Source organism: Hemiscyllium ocellatum, chromosome 45 (genome assembly GCF_020745735.1).
Source record: "Hemiscyllium ocellatum isolate sHemOce1 chromosome 45, sHemOce1.pat.X.cur, whole genome shotgun sequence".
Taxonomy (NCBI): Eukaryota; Metazoa; Chordata; class Chondrichthyes; order Orectolobiformes; family Hemiscylliidae; genus Hemiscyllium; species Hemiscyllium ocellatum.
The window spans coordinates 16,532,764-16,550,406 of NC_083445.1; the positions used below are offsets into that span (position 1 = coordinate 16,532,764).

Below are 17,643 nucleotides of genomic sequence, written 5' to 3' on the forward strand. Positions count from 1 at the left end.
GTTTCCAGGGTGGGAGGGGTCTTTTATAATGTTGGCAGCCTTTTTGTGGCAACAAGAAGTGTAGATGGAGTCCATTGATGGGAGGCTGGCCCTCGTGATGGTCTAGGCTGTGTACACAACTCTCTGTAGTTTCTAATGGTCCAGATCAGAGCAGTTGCTGCACCAAGCCATGATGGATCTGGACAGATGCTTTCTACAGTGCATCTGTGAAAGTTGGTGAGGGTTCTTACGGACATGCCAAATTTCCTAAGCCTCCTGAGGAAGCAAAGGCATTGTAGGTATCTTCTTGACTGTCGCATCTACCATTATCCCAGTACCAAGGGGAATACATGCAACGTGGCTCAACAACTACTGCCCAGTGGCTCTGACCTCCATCATCATGAAGAGAAGTTAGTCATGGACCACAGTGACTCTAGCCTCCCAGCCGGTCTTGATCCCCTACAACTTGCCTACCAGTGAAACAGGTTGTCAACAGACCTGATACTCTGCCAGCAATGGTCTTGAATTTTAAAGGGGATGGTGGTGCCTAGACCAGCAGCCCAGGTTCAAGTCCCACCTGCTCCACATCTCCAGTCCATTAGAACTCTTCCAGAGTCTATAGAATGCTGGAAAATGATCACCAATGCATCCATTATTTCTAGGGCCACTTCCTTAAATACTCTGGGATGCAGGTCATTGAGTCCTGGGGACCACTGGGGTTTTCCTCCAATCAATTTCCCCAATACCATTTCCTGACTAATAAGGATTGCCTTTAGTTCCTCCTTCATGCTTGGCTTTGTGTCCTTGAGCATTTCATGAAAGTTATTTGTGCCCTCCTGAGTGAAGACAGACCCAAAGTATTTGGTCAACTGGTCGGCCATCGCTTTACTGTCCTTCGTGAATTTACCTGACTCTGATTACCAGGAACCTGTCTTCACCAGTTGTTTTCACTTCACATAGCTATAGAAGCTTTTGCAGTCAGTTTTTATGTTTCCCACAAGTAATCTATTTTCCCTTTCCTAATTAAATCCTTTGGTCTCCTCTGCTGAATTTTAATTTTCTCCCTGTACTCAGGGGGCTTTTCTGGGTAATTTATGTGCCTGCTCTTTGACTTTAACACTATCCCTGATTTCCCTTGCTAACCATGGTTGGACCATCTTCCCTGTTTAACCCTTACACCAGACAGGGATGTACAGTTGTTGAAGTTCACCCACGTGTTCTTTCAATGTCTGCCTTTGCCAATCCACCATCAAAACCTTAAGTATCCTTGGTCAGCTTATCCTAGCCAATGCATGCCTCATACCATCAAAGTTAGCTGTCTGTATTCTCAGGACCCTAGTCTCAGATTCAACTGTGTCACTTTCTTCCTGAAGAATTCGACCATATTATGGTCACTCTTCCCCAAAAGAGCTCGCTAATTAATCCTCTCTCATTGCACAATTCCCAGTCTAGGACAGCCTGTTGTCTAGTTGGTTCCTTGACATAAATTGGTTGTGTTGAGAGTGTGGCACTGGAAAAGCACAGCAGGTCAGGCAGCATTGAGGAGCAGGAGAATCAGACATAAGCCCATCATCAGGAATGCAGGAGAACCAACGTTTTGGGCATAAGCCCTTCGTCAGGAAGAACCGAAACATCAATTCTCCTGCTCCTCGGATGCTATCTGATCTGCTGGGCTTTTCCAGCATCACATTCTCGACTCTGATCTCCAGCATCTGCAGTCCTCACTTTCTCTGCTATAAATTGGTAGAGGAAACCATCCCTCATACATTCCAGGAAATCCTCCTCCATTGTATTGCTATCAGTTTGGTTCACCAATCAGCACATGCACTGAAGTCACCCATAATAACCCTTACTACATCTCTATATTCCTGTTTGGGACAATCCCCAACCTTACAACTACAGTTTAGTAATCTGTACACAGCTCCCGTTAACATTGATTCCCCTTTGGTGTTCCGTAGTTCCACTGATACAGATTACACAATATCCAGGCTAACCTCCTTCCTGACCATTGTGTTAATCTCCCTTTCCTTTCCATCTATCTATCCTGAAAATTGAATGGCCTGGATATTGAGTTCCCATCCTCTTGGTCACCATGGAGCCAGGTTTCTGTGATCACCAATTACAACATACCCATTAACAACCATTTGCGCAGTTAATTGATCCAACTCATTACAAATACTCCTCACAAGGAGACATACAGCCTTCAGGCTCAGTCTTTTTTGTCAATTATTTAGAATTAAATGCCCTTTTAGAATTAGGATAAATATAGAACATAGATCACGATATCACAGTATAGGCCCTCGATGTTGTGCCGACCTGTGGAACCAATCTGAACTCCATCTATCCTGCACTATTCCATTTTCATCCATATGTTTTTTCAATGACCATTTAAATGCCCTTAAAGCTGGCGAGTCGGCTATTGTTGCAGGCAGTGCAAACAATGCCTCCACTATTTGAGGAAAAAGGCTCTCATTTCCACCATATCTAACCCTCTGATTATCTTATATGTCTCAATTAAGTCGCCTTTCTATCTTCTTCTCTCTAATGAAAACAGCCTCAAATCCATTGTCTTCGTATTGTGTGCAATAGTCTACAGCGGGGAAGCCTTTCAAATACCTTACTGAAATCCATATACACTACATCGACCGCTTTCCCCTCATCCATCTGTTTGGTCACCTTTGCAATGAGGTTTGTGAGGCACGACCTACCCTTGACAAAACTATGTTGACTGTCCCGAAGCAATTTATCCTTCCGTTCAATCCAGCTAGTTCAGAGTGCATCTACACAAGAAGTTGCTAGAATATTCCCTAATACCAGCTGAGACATGGTTACTTTTAGATTTGCCGGATTAACCCCAACTGGAGCCTCAGTGCTCTTTGTATGTCTTAATGAGGACAGGTACTGGAATGAGGGCCAGTGTAACTAGCATCAATGGTGAAATCCATATCCACAGGCTGAGGGATTCTGAACCTTATCCAACTAGTGATGAACTAATGACATATCTCTTGTAGTTGTGGGATTGGGCAACACCATAAATGGAATCTTCAAACTTGAACATATCTCCACATCCTCGGTATACAGGCCTTAATCAGTTATGTCACGCTGATAATTAGCCTTGTAGTCACTGTGATAGCTACTCAATGGAAGACTGAATGTTGGCTGAGCTCTGGTTTGGTGCATCCAAGGTTTTTGGTCTGGGAGATCAGTTATTGGATCAGGAATCCCACAGCCAATCATCCGAGTCCCAGGAGGTGCTCAGGATAGCAGCGATGCCCATTTTCTGCTACTTCATCAATAACGTTCCCTTTGTTGTAGAGTAGATATTTTTGAATCCCTCTATTCATAAAGATTCCTACATAGCTTTGGAGTTGAAGGGACTTGAACACAGGCCTTCTGGTTAGAGGTAGGGACATTACCACTGTGTCACAAGAACATCAGTGTCCTGCATCTAGTATTTTTAGGCACCTTCCCATCCAAGTACTGGCCAGGCTTGAGTCTGCTTAGCTTTTGAGATCAACAGGATTGGGCATTTTCACACTAACGTGTAATGACTCATCTCTGGAGCAGGTTCAACTTGAACCCAGGTCTTCTGGCTCAGACCTGGGAGACAATACCACTGCACCACAAGATCCCGAGTCTGTTGTGGAATATCTAAAACACCTCGTGTCAGTCAGCGGTGAAGTTAGTCAGGTGAAACTTTACAGCCGTGAAGTGAGGAATGTCCTGATAATCAAGACCCACTATTCCATCAGTCATATCATTTGTATAAATGTGTTACTGCAATCACCTATCTGGCCAATTGATTCCCTTGTATTTGACAAGTTAGAGTAGAAGGCACCTTCACTACCCTTCCTGAATGAACTTAAAAATAATCCATGTATTACAAACAAACTTTAATACTAAAGCATTGTAAAACTAGTTAACCACAACATTATAAAGTGTTATTAAAACTATATCTGATTAATCTCCGACAAATAAATTCACATGATTCAAAGCGACTAAAAACTCTGCAGTAATAGTATTAACAAAGAAACAAAAAGGGAAAGAGCAGTCTTGCTGATCCATGGTCACTGATACAAAGGATAAAGTTTGATGAAATGATGATTCTTTTGAATGGAACAAAATCTGTGATAGCAGCAAATCAATGGCAAATTCTTGGTACCAGGCTTTGAGTTGGATGGAAATCCACTTAGAAATAGGGCTCTGAATAAAGGTTCCATTTTATTCCTTTTATTAGGATTGGCAAAAATAGCCCAAATATTGAATCATGAAACTGTATAAAAATGATTCCTAAATTTGTGCAGGACAGGAGGAGTGAGGGAGCTTTTTGATTTGCATGCGGCTGCTGTTCCTTTACCAAGTGCCCGCTGTGTTGTTAGTCTCTCTCTGCCCTTCCCCTGGTGTTCAACACAGAAACCCAATGCAGCAAGGTTTGCTGGGTAATCCCCAACTGCCAGATACTCCTCTCAATAGTGCTCCATCTCCTGGTGTTTTCAACATAGTCCACAATAAAGATATGTATTCCCATCAATACAGGTATGTCACTGAGGGAGAAACTCTCAGATCACTCTGAGAAGCAGTATCCAACCAATGAAAGGATCTTGACTATATTTTTACAATTTCTTGTGACATTGCTTGTAAGATAACTTCATAGACTCCAGTTATATCATGAATCACACGCTTATGTTTATAGTTTGTGTTTCTTTCACTGCCTGCGTAAAAATAAGTTACTGGGTTGCTCACCATTCTGACTTGGGACAATATTGTCATTCATTCACTGTTGCTAGGTAAGAATTCCAAAATTTACCCAATTCACAGACTGCAGCAATTCACAAAGGTACTTCAGCCCAACCTTCTCCAGGGCAGTTAGAAATGGACAACAAATCCTAGTGTAGCCGGTGATGCCCACATCCCATGAATGAATAATAATGAAATACAGGATCATTGTCCTGTCATCTCCAACAGGTCTACGTGCTTTGAACCCCTCAGCCTCCTGTTTCTTTTCTTTGGTCTTTTTTCCCTGTCACAAAGCAGCTATTTCATGTTATGAATGTCACTAAAATATTTTATTTTTATGATTATGAAACTATGCTGCCTTTGAATGTTAGAATGGGCACAATTGGCTAAATGGCCTCCTCCTGTTCCTGCATTCATGTGATAGAAATGTTTAAAATTATGAAAGTGTGACAACAGATCAGACAGCATGGTACGGTTTTTTAGCAGAGGCTTTTCTTTCCTTTATTATTTCATGGGATGTCAGCTCCTACATTGTCACCCATCCCTAATTAGCCTTGAACTGAATGGCTCTTTCAGCCACTTCTGAGGGCTGTTAAACATTGACTACATTGCTATGTGTCTGGAGTCACGTGGAGGCCACATTGGATAAGGACAGTCGTAAATCAGATGGATATTCACAATTATATTTGAGCTTTTAACTCCAGATTTATGAGTTGAATTTAAATTCCACCAGGTTTCATGGTATTTGAACCTGTATCCCCAGAACATCAGCCTGGGCCTCTGGATTATTTGGTGAGTACAGCATCACTATCCTTTCATATTTAAGTCAATGTGCAGGAAAACCCCCTTCAGTTTGTGTGACTGGGATTCACTAACAAGATGTGTACTTGAGGTGGACACTGCAACAGTCTTCAAGATTCAGTTCGATAAGTAGCTGAAGGGAATGGGGTTGAAAAGACATCAGTAAAAAAATGGATAAATGTGATTAGAACAATTTGAGCTCACAGATGGTAAACACCAACACAGACTTGTTTGACTGAATGTCCTGTTTCCTCAGTAGCTGCTCAGTGTTTGATGGTTCCATGATCACTGTGGCAGAGACAATGATGGTCTTCATGTCTTCATCTGTCACACAGCCAGTGAGGGAAAAGAAGTTTCCTCAGTCCTTTGAGACCTGCAAAATAAGATTGTTAGGTTATTAACCAGAAAACTAATTGTTAAAATCTGATTCTACTATTATAAGTGTATATTCGGATGAATATCTAATTATTATATCTAAAAATACATAACTAACTTTATTAAGAAATTGCCTTACTAGTGTAAAATATGTGGAACAAGCAAGGCAAAACTCATGAAATTGGTTGGAAACTAATGAGCAACTATTTCAAAGCTATGTTTTGTGCTGATGCCTAAGATTTATATATAAAAAATATATTCATCCATATTCTCTGTTAACATAAAGACAAAGGCTTGTTAACTCGCCAAAAACAATTTGAAAAATGTCAGTGTCTTAGTGTTCTTGGATTGTTTACCTTTCTGTTGATTATGAAATGTTTGTGCAACCCGGAAGGAAAGCTGATATTATCTTTCATAATAAAGATCCTCGAAGGCACCTGTCACATTCACGGGGAATACAGGAAATTTCAACAGATAGGCATGGTCAGGGGAGGCTATGAGATCGTAATTTAAATGAAGAATTATATATCTCTTTGAACAATTGTAACTTAAGGTGAATTTTCATCTTGTTACTGAAACATCTGGCCAATTTATAAAGAAAACTATACAAGTTGTTGCTGAAAGTAGTTTGATGTTTAAGTCAGGTAACTTGGGAAACTAATGAAGGACTATCAGTAGCAGATTGAAAGTTTACTTGGTGACTGTATGTACAATTTTGTGCAACATATTTGTGAACGATGGGTGTCTTGTTAATGGGTATATTGTAATTTTCAAACCTGGGAAAGGCAATGATGCTTAATTTGAATAGGTATCTAAAAGAGACATGGGATTCAAAGCGTTAACCTCATTTCTGTCTCCAGTGATGTGACCAGACCTGTTGAGCTTCTCCAGCACTTTGTTATCATTTCAGATCTCCTGCATCTGCAATATTTTGATGTTATTTTGACTGCCTCAGTTGAGCTTTGACTGTTGTGTCAATGGACTGAACTTTATGCTCTCCCACCAGCATGTTTATACACAGGCTGTGAAGATGACATGGCTGGCCACGCCCCACTCTCTCTTCCACCCTGACCTGCCTGCAGTTTTCCAGTCGATTGGGTGAGACCGAGGCCAGACTACCCTTTGGCTAGTTGAGGTCCTTCAGTGGGCACTTAATTTCTTCAATGTTCAGGCTGGTTGGAGGAGATCAGGAGCACAGGAAACCTTTATCTTGAGCTTGGTAAGCAACGCCCCCGCCCACCCCCAACAGAGATTGCCTCCAATGGATAGGTCTGCTCCTCCTTCCCCATTTCTTCTTCAAGATCCCCTGTCCCCACCACCACCTCCAAATCCCCTCCCCCTCCCCAGCCTCACTTTCCTTCATTTCCCTGACACCACCTATATTTACCTGGCCCATGACTCTGGGACTTAGAATCCAGGGGCTTCTTGTCGTTCCAATCCTATCCAAAGCACTACTACATTGCTGGGGCAACTGAGCTGCCAGCCAATCAGATTCAAAGGTCAATGGCGACATTTCACATGCTGATTGATGCCAGTCAAGGCCTACTTACCGACAAGACTGTCATTGTGTTGGCTTTGTCCTCCTCTGAGGGCTTTGTGTCCATTGCCTTACACTTGCTGTTGAAGTAGTTAGAATATGCTGCCCTCACCTGAAAACACAATGTAGCAGGCAGTCAGTGATCCGATGGTATCGAACTAAATGGAATCAATTTGAATTTCACTGAATCTCTGACCTTGACATACTAATAATACACATCAGAATTTCGACTGGCTTAAAAGTATCAAGAAGCCCCATCCATCTTGAGGTACCCTCCCTGTCTGTCTCTTTCCTGTATTGGCAGACTGCAGCTCCCTCAGTGTTGGGAGGCTTTCCATTGGCCTTGCAGCATGAGGAAATGGCCGACTGTCCTCAGTTGATAAAGTCATAGTATTATCGAACCCCTACAATGGAGAAGGAGGCTATTTGGCAAACGAAGCCTGCACCAACCCTCCATAGAGTATCACACCCATACTGAATCCCATCCCATACCCCCACCCACATAACTGCTGTAACCCCAAACTTTTAAATTTAACATCACTAATCAAACTGCTTGGATGGTGGATCCAACAAATTGGAAAATGAGCGAACCTTTGGGGGTAATTAATCGGCTCATCTTACAAAAGTTGTGTTAGGTGTCTACTTCTGACAGGGCATGCATTCAAGTCACTGAGTCAGAGAGATATACAGCACGGAAACAGACCCTTTACTCCAACTCATCCATGTCATCAGGATATCAGAAAGAAATCTTGTCTCATTTGCCAGCATATGGCCCAATCTCCCCAACCCTATCCTGATGCCTTTTAAATGTTGTAATTGCACCAGCATCCACCACTTCCTTTGGCAGCTCTTTCCATACAGGCACCACCCTCTGCGTGAAAACGTTGCCCTTTCGTTCCCTATTAAATCATTCCCCTCTCACCTTAAACCTTTGCCCTCTAATTTCAGACACCCCACCCCAGTGAAAAGACCTTGTCTATTTACCCTATCCATGCCCCTCATGATTTATAAACGATGTCATCCCTCAGGCTCCGATGCTCCAGGGAAATTTGTTCCAGCCTATTCAACCTCTCCCTATAGCTCAAACCCTTCATCCTGGAAATATCCTTGGAAATATTTTCTGAACCCTTTCAAGTTTCACAACATCCTTCGGATAGCAAGGAGACCAGAATTCAATGTGTCCTATGTGGCCACAACATGACCTCCAACTCCTATAGCCAATGAAGTGACCAATAATCGCAAGCATAATAAAAGCCTTCTTCACAATTTTATCTACGTACGACTTCTCTTTCAAGGAACTATGAACCTGCATTCTTTGTTCAGCAACACTCCCGAGGACCTTACCATTGACTGTATAAGTCCTGTTCTAATGGGCCTTTCCAAAATGCAGCACTCCACATTTATCTAAATTAAACTCGATTTGACACTCCTCAATACATTGGCCCATCTGATTGTTCCGCTGATGTAACCTTCTTTGCTGTCCACTGTACCTCCAATTTTAGTGCCATCTGCAAACTTACTAACCATACTGTCTATGTTCACATTCAAACCATTTATATGAATGACAAAAAACAGTGGATGCGGCACTAATCCTTGTGGCACACCACTGCTCACAGGCCTCCAGTCTAAAATGCAACCCTCCACCACCATCCTCTGTCTTCTACCTTCAAGCCAGTTTCTTATCCAAATAGCTAGCTCTTCCTTAAGCCAGCCAGCACCTCCTCCTCGGTAATATGGACATTTTTCAAGATGTCGCTATCTATTTCGCCTTTTTTTTATTTTCTGTGTGCTTCCCCGCAGTAAACATTGATGCAAAATACTCATTTAGTAGCTCCCCCATCATCACTGTGTAACCACACCACTGCTTACCTTGGGATTTAACATGCAGAGCAGGATAAAGATGAAAGTGCCTTGGAAACTGTTGATGATGGTGAATAAATAGGTCATTACACCGGGCTGTTCCTGAAACTGAAACAAACCAAAAATCCAAGTGCAGCCCAGGATAAACACCTGAGCAATGGCTTTGAATGTCAGCATCCTGCATCAGAGACAGAAGGAGATCAGTGAGAATACAAGGAGCCCGGAAACAAGGAGGGCACCAATAGATCAGTTCAAAGCTCTGCAGCTCTGTAACATGCTGTTCTGAATGCATGTGGAGTGGAAGCAAATAATGGGAGAAGGAAGCTCCATGAGCATCCCTTCTCCATTGCATGTTGGTTCAGCAATAATCGGCAGTGTTTTAGTGACAGAACTTACTTAATGAGATATTGTATGTTGTGATCATATGATTTTACTGAAAAAATGTGAAACAAAGTAAAAAGTGTCTTTTAATGTTCAATAATTCTTTTCATATTGTCTGCATGCATTGTATCAGCAAATAAATCCTTGAAATAACGCTGACTTTTACGGATGCACCCACAGAATCATATCACCCAAAAGGAGGCCATTGAAGTGTTTAAGCCTGTGTTGGTTCTTTGAAATGCTAACCCACTTAGTCACATATCTCTAATCTTTTCCTGTAACGCTGCACTACATCAGAGTGTGGTGGAATGCTGTGACACTGAATCCATTCAAGAAGGAAATCGACAGCATTTTCATTACTAACATATTAAAGGGGCATTGGGAGGGTGCAGGAAAGTGGAGTTGAGGAGGTTTGAAGGACTGAATTGTCCTCTTTTGTTCCTGGTTTGAATTTTCTATGTAATTTACCCTTCTTTACATGTTCCTGTCAACTTCAACAATATTTCCTTCAAGTTCCAGATAATTGTATCTTACCTTGTATTCTGAAGTTTCGACACTTTAGTGTCCTGTTTAGAAACTTCTCTTTTCAATATCAAGAGTATTGTGAAATACAGAGCCGTGTTGATCTGTTGGAAGATTCAAAAAAATGTTGAATGACTGTCAAGAAAGTGTGGTTGGAACAAATGTGAAAGAAGGTCGATTTAATTCTTAATTTTTTTTTGCAATTTGCCAAGTGATGTTTGCAGCCAGAAATGGTGAAATTTCAACCTGTCCTCCCTGTCACCATGTTTGTAATATTTTCCCTGCCTGCTCTGAAGGTCCTCACTTTCTCCTGATTATGAGGGAGACAGATAATGGAGAGGGGAAGGAAAGGTTTTGGGAGAGATGGCTATGGATGGCATGGTAATGGGATGAAGAAATTTTGGCAGTCAGTGTATGGAGAAGAGAGGATATGGAGAATCGAGGACATGGAAGAGATGCTGTGCAAATGAGACTGGTAGAGGGTGCTGTATACTGAAAATGTCATTGTGCATTTGGCCACCTGAGACTACCATGTAGCAGCAAAATAAGTCTCTGAGGAAGAGGTAGGACAGGATCCATCTTTAACCCAAATGTCTTTTGCTGGATGTAGAACTGTTATGTCCCAGAAACATTATGGGGGAGGGGGGAGTGTAGTGAATGGAAGGATGTCAGTCAAGTGGATCTCATAGAATATGAGTTCCCTGATTGGGGCTGTTAACCTGATCCAATCAGGGAGTCCTGGCTGACAGATATAAACAGGAGTGTCGAGGTTTCTTCTCAGTCCAGGAGCATGTTCTGTGCTCGCTGGGTCAGTGTAATGTGCTATATACGTGTAAATAAAGGGTGATTTGATGATGGGATGCCAACCTTCATGAGGTTATCTCAGGGATGGAGAGAGTATTAGAGAGAGATAATGTGCAAAAAGAGTATATTATGGAAAGCAATGGGATATAAATGAGCCGCAAATTGATAATACCTGCTTGTGACAGTTTGATTTGATTTGATTGATTATTGTCACACACCAAGATACAGGGCAAATTATTGATTTGCATGCTGTCCAGAAAAATCACACCCTACATAAGTACGTCAGGGTAATATTACAGAATGCAGAATGGACTATTACAGCTACAGAGAAGGTGCAGAGAAAGATTAAGTGTAATATACAATTTCATAGAATTGCTTCAGTGTGGAAGCAGGCCATTTGGCCCAACAAGTCCACACCAACCTTGCGAAGGGTAACATATTAGTCTCCATTTACCCCTGACTAATGCATCTAACCTACGCATCCTGTGGGCAATTTAGCATGCCCAAATTACCCTAACCTGCACATCATTGGATTGTGGGAGGAAAGCAGAGCAGCTGAAGAAAACCCACACAGACATGGAGAGAATGTGCAGACTCCACATAGTCACACAAGACTGGAATTGAACCCAGATCCCTGGCGCTGTGAGGCTGCAGTGCTAACCACTGAGGTCTGTTCATCAGTCTGATCACAGCAGGGATGAAGCTGTTCTTGAATCTGTTACTAAGGTTAGATAAATAAAAAAGGGGTTTACTGTACATTTAAACACAAACATTTCATGCAATCAGATAGAAATAAAACACAATATACTTGATATGAGTAGTTAGAAAATTACCCCAATGATCAGACACACAGGTCCCAGGAAACTCCAGATGAATCCTCTTTTTATGGAGACCCAGCAGCTGGAAGTTGAGAGAAGAAAGTAAATCATTCAGAACAATGAGTATCAACAAGAGAATAAGACCCAGGAAGTGGGAGCTATTTATGTTGCAAAAATAGTTTCACAACCTGTGCACTGATTGAATGATGATATTCCTGGTGGTTGTAGGTAAAACTAATTCACAATCACCTGATGAAGGAGCATCGCTCCGAAAGCTAGTGTGCTTCCAATTAAACCTGTTGGACTATAACCTGGTGTTGTGTGATTTTTAACCTAATTTGGAAGGTACTCATTCCAAAGTGAAATATCTTTGTAATATGAATCATGAATGAAATAAGAGCACAAGTCGACCATTTATCACATTGAAGCTGCTCCACCATTCAACAAGATCACAGTTGATCTGATTGTGGCCTCAATTCCACATTCTCACCTGACCCCCCCCCCCCCCCCCCACACCTCCCCTCCCAGCAGTAAACTTTGACTCCTTGTTAGCCAAGAATCTGTCCCCCTTTGTGTTATAAATATTCAATGACCCTGCCTCCACCATTGTCTGGAGAAGAGAGATCCAAAGACTCTCAATTCTCTGAGAGAAAATGTTTCTCAACATTGCTGTATTCAAGTGATGATTTTCAAACTGCTCCCCCCCACCCCACCCTGTAGTTTTGGTCTCCCACAAGGGAAAACATCTTGTCGGAATGGATCCATTTTGTCAAGTCTCCTCAGGATCTAATGTGGCACATTTAGATCACCTCTTATCCTTTTAAACCCCCAAAGGGTACAGTCTCAGCCTTTAGAACTGTTGATTATGAGATTAACACCCAATCGAGGTTTCCATGCCTTGATATGACTGAACCAAAACTGTCCACAAACAGATTATGGGCCACTAATGAGTTGTGATGCATGTTGGCTGCTGTTCCCTTCTCAGGTTTTGTTTTCAGAGTGCTGTCTGCTTTTTCATGGGTTTCCATTGCTTGGACCTGGTGTATGGTGCTGGTGTATAATGCTCTTGAGATGGCTTAATGCCGACTGGCCAGCCACCCTTTGGGGAGAGTCACATTCTGTACAAAACTGGGTACTTCTCTTCACAGCATTGTTCAGCTGCCTGTTTGGCCTTTGCCCTGTCACAGGGATATGCACTTCATCCCTTTTTCACTTACCCCACATCTGCCTCCATCGCTCTTGATTTCCATTCCCTTTTTGTAGATCCAAGACCTATCCATCCCTCAACTGTTACTGTGGTTAACAAGGATCATCAATCTTTTTGACAAAAATGAATTCTACAACTGCAAGTGTTGATGATTTGAAGTGTACTTTCTGAAAGGATTGCATAGAACATAGAACATAGAACATAGAACAATACAGCACAGAACAGGCCCTTCGGCCCACGATGTTGTGCTGAACATCTATCCTAGATTAAGCACCCATCCATGTACCTATCCAATTGCACCTTAAAGGTCGCCAATGATTCTGACTCTACTACTCCCACGGGCAGCGCATTCCATGCCCCCACCACTCTCTGGGTAAAGAACCCACCCCTGACATCTCCCCTATACCTTCCACCCTTCACCTTAAATTTATGTCCCCTTGTAACACTCTGTTGTACCCGGGAAAAAGTTTCTGACTGTCTACTCTATCTATTCCTCTGATCATCTTATAAACCTCTATCAAGTCACCCCTCATCCTTCGCCATTCCAACGAGAAAAGGCCGAGAACTCTCAACCTATCCTCGTACGACCTATTCTCCATTCCAGGCAACATCCTGGTAAATCTTCTCTGCACCCTCTCCAAAGCTTCCACATCTTTCCTAAAGTGAGGCGACCAGAACTGCACACAGTACTCCAAATGTGGCCTAACCAAAGTCCTGTACAGCTGCAACATCACTTCACGACTCTTGAATTCAATCCCTCTGCTAATGAACGATAAATATTGCAGTAATAGAATGAATGGGAAGTTTCAAAAGGAAAACAATGATCAAAATTTTATGGTGTCTTGGCTCCAAGAGGGGGGACTAATTGAGCAGCCCTCTGAAAGATGGGGTGAATGATCCCCTTCATTACTCAACAATCCAGTGAAATGCATCATTTCCTTCCTGTGCACAAAGGTGAAAGGTGACATTGGAAATTAGGATCTCTGCAGTGGACCACAGTTACAGAATCCACTGCTGGCAAGTGTTATTGTCAGAGGGAGGAAGTGTAATCACTGGAGTGGGGTTGGGATACATGAGTCAGGAGCCTATTCCTGATATTGCTGACAAGGAAACAGAGAGAGAGAGAGGGGGAGAGGGAAGGGAGGGAATGGGGAAAGAACAAAATGGATAAGAGGAGAGAGAGAGAACATGAGTAAAAATGAGAGGAAGGGAAAACCAGGGAATAGGTCAAGGGAGGAAAGCTGAAAATGAGAGGAAAAACATAATGAGAGTGTCTTCTGGTTCTTATATCGCAGAAATAGTCACACTTTCAAATCAAAATGCTGGAGTTTCATTAAGTGTATTTCTCACAGATTTCCCTTTGGTTGGTGGACTGACAGATTGATCCTTGGTTACTCAGCACATGACCACAGTGCATCAGTGATACATATTCACATATTATTCAGTCACAAATCAGTCCCAAGCTCTTCAGGAGTAATATGAGAATTAAACAACATGTATGGCATATTTAATGTTTCAAAACATGTAACTGTTAATGAAATACTTTTGATATGTAGTCACTGTTGTAAAGTAGGAAATGTGTCAGACAATTTGCAAACTGCCACGAGCAACAATGTAGTAATGTTTGGGATAATCCTTTTTTGTGATGTTGATTGAGGGATAAATACAAATACACTGTCGTTCTTTCCTATGGGAACTTGTATATCGACCTGAGCAGGTAAATGGGGCTTTGGTTTAATGTCTCGTCTGAAGAATGGCATCTTTGCAGAGCAGCGATCCCTCAGTGCTGTGTTGAAATGTTGGATTTTTATGCTCAAAGCCTGGAGTGGGGCTTGAAGTTAAAGCTAATTTCATTGACAACAAGTGTGCAACAAAGAGAAAGAAGTTTAAATTCTGAAGATAGCTTGAACTGGAAGGTGATAATTCTAGCTGTAAGATTTGAAGAAGAGGAGCCATTACTTACTGCCTAGGTGATCCATAGCCATCATGATCCACTGCAGCAGAAATGACCACAATTGCTGCAGGAACCCCGTAGCCAAGAAGGTACATGAATTTCTCAACTTTTTCTGAATGAGGAACCCTCAAATTCCTGATGTTTCTGACCATGAGAAAGAGCTGGACTCCCTCCAGGAACATCCAAACAAACGCAGCCAAGAACAGGTAGTGTAGAAATCCTGCTATAATCCCACACATCACCTGTAATAATGAGAAACAGCATGAGAGCTTTTCTTGAAGCAGTGATTCCTCACAGTTCCACCTGACACACTCCTGGAGCCAACACCAAAACCGTGTCCCAGCTGATGGTTTATGCTCATCAGCAGAAGTTGTCCCCTAGTTTGAATGAGCCAGTGGGCATCAGTACCATTACGGAAGTGTCCTGAACTTCTATCTCTACAGAATGTATTAAAGAAGGATGGTACGGAAGAAGCCTGGTTCAGTGGAGGAATTCCAGATTTCTGGAACCAGTGGGTCGAAAGCTAGCTGAAGGCAAGGTCACTAACTGTGGGAGAAGGAACTGAGGGCTTCATAAGGGATAGAACTTGATGCACAAGGATCAAATATACAATCAACTGAACATCAAACATATTTGTACACGAGTATACAATCAAACCATTTAGTTGCACTGGACAGATATTTACACAAGTACCCATCTGTACAGACACACACACACTCGCACTCAAACCCACACATGCTCAGACACATTCTCTTTCTGTTATACACACACATTTACTCTGTCACACAGATCCTTTTCTCTTAAACATATACATTTTCACACACACTCATAAACATAAATCTCTCTCTCTCTCACACACACACACACACACACACACACACTCTCTCTCTGTGACACACTCTTTGACACACACACACACGCTCTCTCTGTGACACAGACATTCTCTGACACACACACATGCTGTCTGTGACACAGACACTCTGACACACACACACACAAACACAAGCTCTCTCTGACACACACACACACACACACACACACACATGCTCTCTCTGTGATACAGACACTCTCTGACACACACACACACACTCTCTCTGTGATACAGACACTCTCACTCTCTCTCTGACACAACCTGTTGTATTGCTGGCTGTGGTGGATTCTCTTACCCGGTTTGTGGTTCTGTTGATCCCGAGAAGGAAAAGCAGTTCCGCCAGGAAGAGACTCACACACAGCTGCATGTGGGTGATGTGGAGAGCATTTCTCACATTGGTGCAGAAAGCAAAGGTCACAATGGTGATTCCCAGACACACCAGAGAAATTGGGATCCCAATCAATGTAATTGTCGTCAAAACAAACGGATAGTCCTTGGAAAGAAATATATTTGCATTAAGTTTTTGTCTTTCTGAACATGGTAAAATCCCCTCTGGTAATCTGACTGGGTGAAAGCATGGGGAGGGTGCTATACCCTTAAAGTGAGACCTAGACTAACAATGTGCCGCCAATATCGCATTGTTTGATTATTCTGTGATTTTGATTGTGGATTGAAATGGGCCATGGACTGTTATAAAAGCCAAACATTGTGGAAGGGTTTGCTGCCCCTTTAAAAAGTCAGATTCCGGTCACTTTTTCTAAGGAGATAGTGAGGACTGCAGATGCTGGAGATCAGAATCGAGAGTGTGGTACTAGAAAATCACAGCAGGTCAGGCACAATCCGAGGAGCAGGAGAATCTACATTTCAGACATAAGCCCTTCGTCAGGACCACACTCTTGACACTCTTTGTAAATGCTGTTGACACAGCTGGGTTTTTTTAGCAGTTGGAGCAGGTTGCTACAAATGGGTTGGAGCCAAGGGGTATATACAAAGGGAGATTTGGCCAGTTGATTGGGATATGATTGGTGACCAGTTGTCAATAACAAAGTCCTTCTGCCTATCATCATTTATGTGATTGACTCTCAAGTCGTTGAAAAGTTTGTGAACATGACTGTTTAATTCGAAGCCAGCAGACCTCAGGGAAAGGAAGGTTCTATCTTTCTCTCTGCAGCAAAATAAATCTAAAGTCTAAGAAAGCCGATAGATATACCCTTATCAGTTCCTGTGAGCTGTGACTTTCAACCAATAAAGCAGAGATGTTACAAATGTTTAAATGGAGGTTCGAGTTTTTACGAGTAGTTACATGTCAACGGCTCATAATGAATTACCTGAATGTTGATTTGATTCATTTGTAATAAATAGTAATTTTTGTTCAGTAAAGCCCCCTGCTGCATGCTTTGTGTGATACTGGATTGTAAGGATGGGACAGCTGGGACAGTGTGCATGTTTTTTTATAAAATCTTTAACTTTGTGACGAGTCCAGCAACAGCAGGGCTCGATTTCCTGTGATGTGTTCCAGTGAGGCCGACCAGGGTGATCAAATAGAGCATCTTTTCACAAAAGGGTGATTGGAAATCTGAAACTCGATCTCCACAAAGTTCTCAAGGTTGGAAGTCCAATGACATTTTCAAAATTGAGGTTGATAGTTTTTTGTCAGGGAAGGATATTATGGGTTATGGCATGGAGACAGATAATGGAGTATAGGTACAGACCACTGTCTTATTGAGTGGTGCAACAGGTCTGAAGGGAGCTGAATGTCCTCTTCCTCTTCCCATGTAAGTTGTCACATTCCTGACT

The 17,643-nt window shown here is 42.2% G+C and overlaps 1 protein-coding gene across 1 annotated transcript in view; it reads right to left on the bottom strand.

Annotated features, from left to right (window-relative positions):
* Positions 1 to 3,952: 3,952 nt before the first annotated feature.
* LOC132835876 (adhesion G protein-coupled receptor E2-like) overlaps positions 3,953 to 17,643 on the bottom strand; it is a 49,193-nt gene continuing 35,502 nt past the window's right edge. Inside the window, exons 13-19 of the mRNA XM_060854974.1 lie at positions 16,142 to 16,339; positions 14,985 to 15,217; positions 11,830 to 11,896; positions 10,205 to 10,296; positions 9,299 to 9,467; positions 7,443 to 7,541; positions 3,953 to 5,890 (exon numbers count right to left, since the gene is read on the bottom strand). Coding sequence (XP_060710957.1) covers positions 5,876 to 5,890; positions 7,443 to 7,541; positions 9,299 to 9,467; positions 10,205 to 10,296; positions 11,830 to 11,896; positions 14,985 to 15,217; positions 16,142 to 16,339 — 873 coding nt within the window. The 3' untranslated portion in view covers positions 3,953 to 5,875. The remainder of the gene's footprint in view (positions 5,891 to 7,442; positions 7,542 to 9,298; positions 9,468 to 10,204; positions 10,297 to 11,829; positions 11,897 to 14,984; positions 15,218 to 16,141; positions 16,340 to 17,643) is intronic.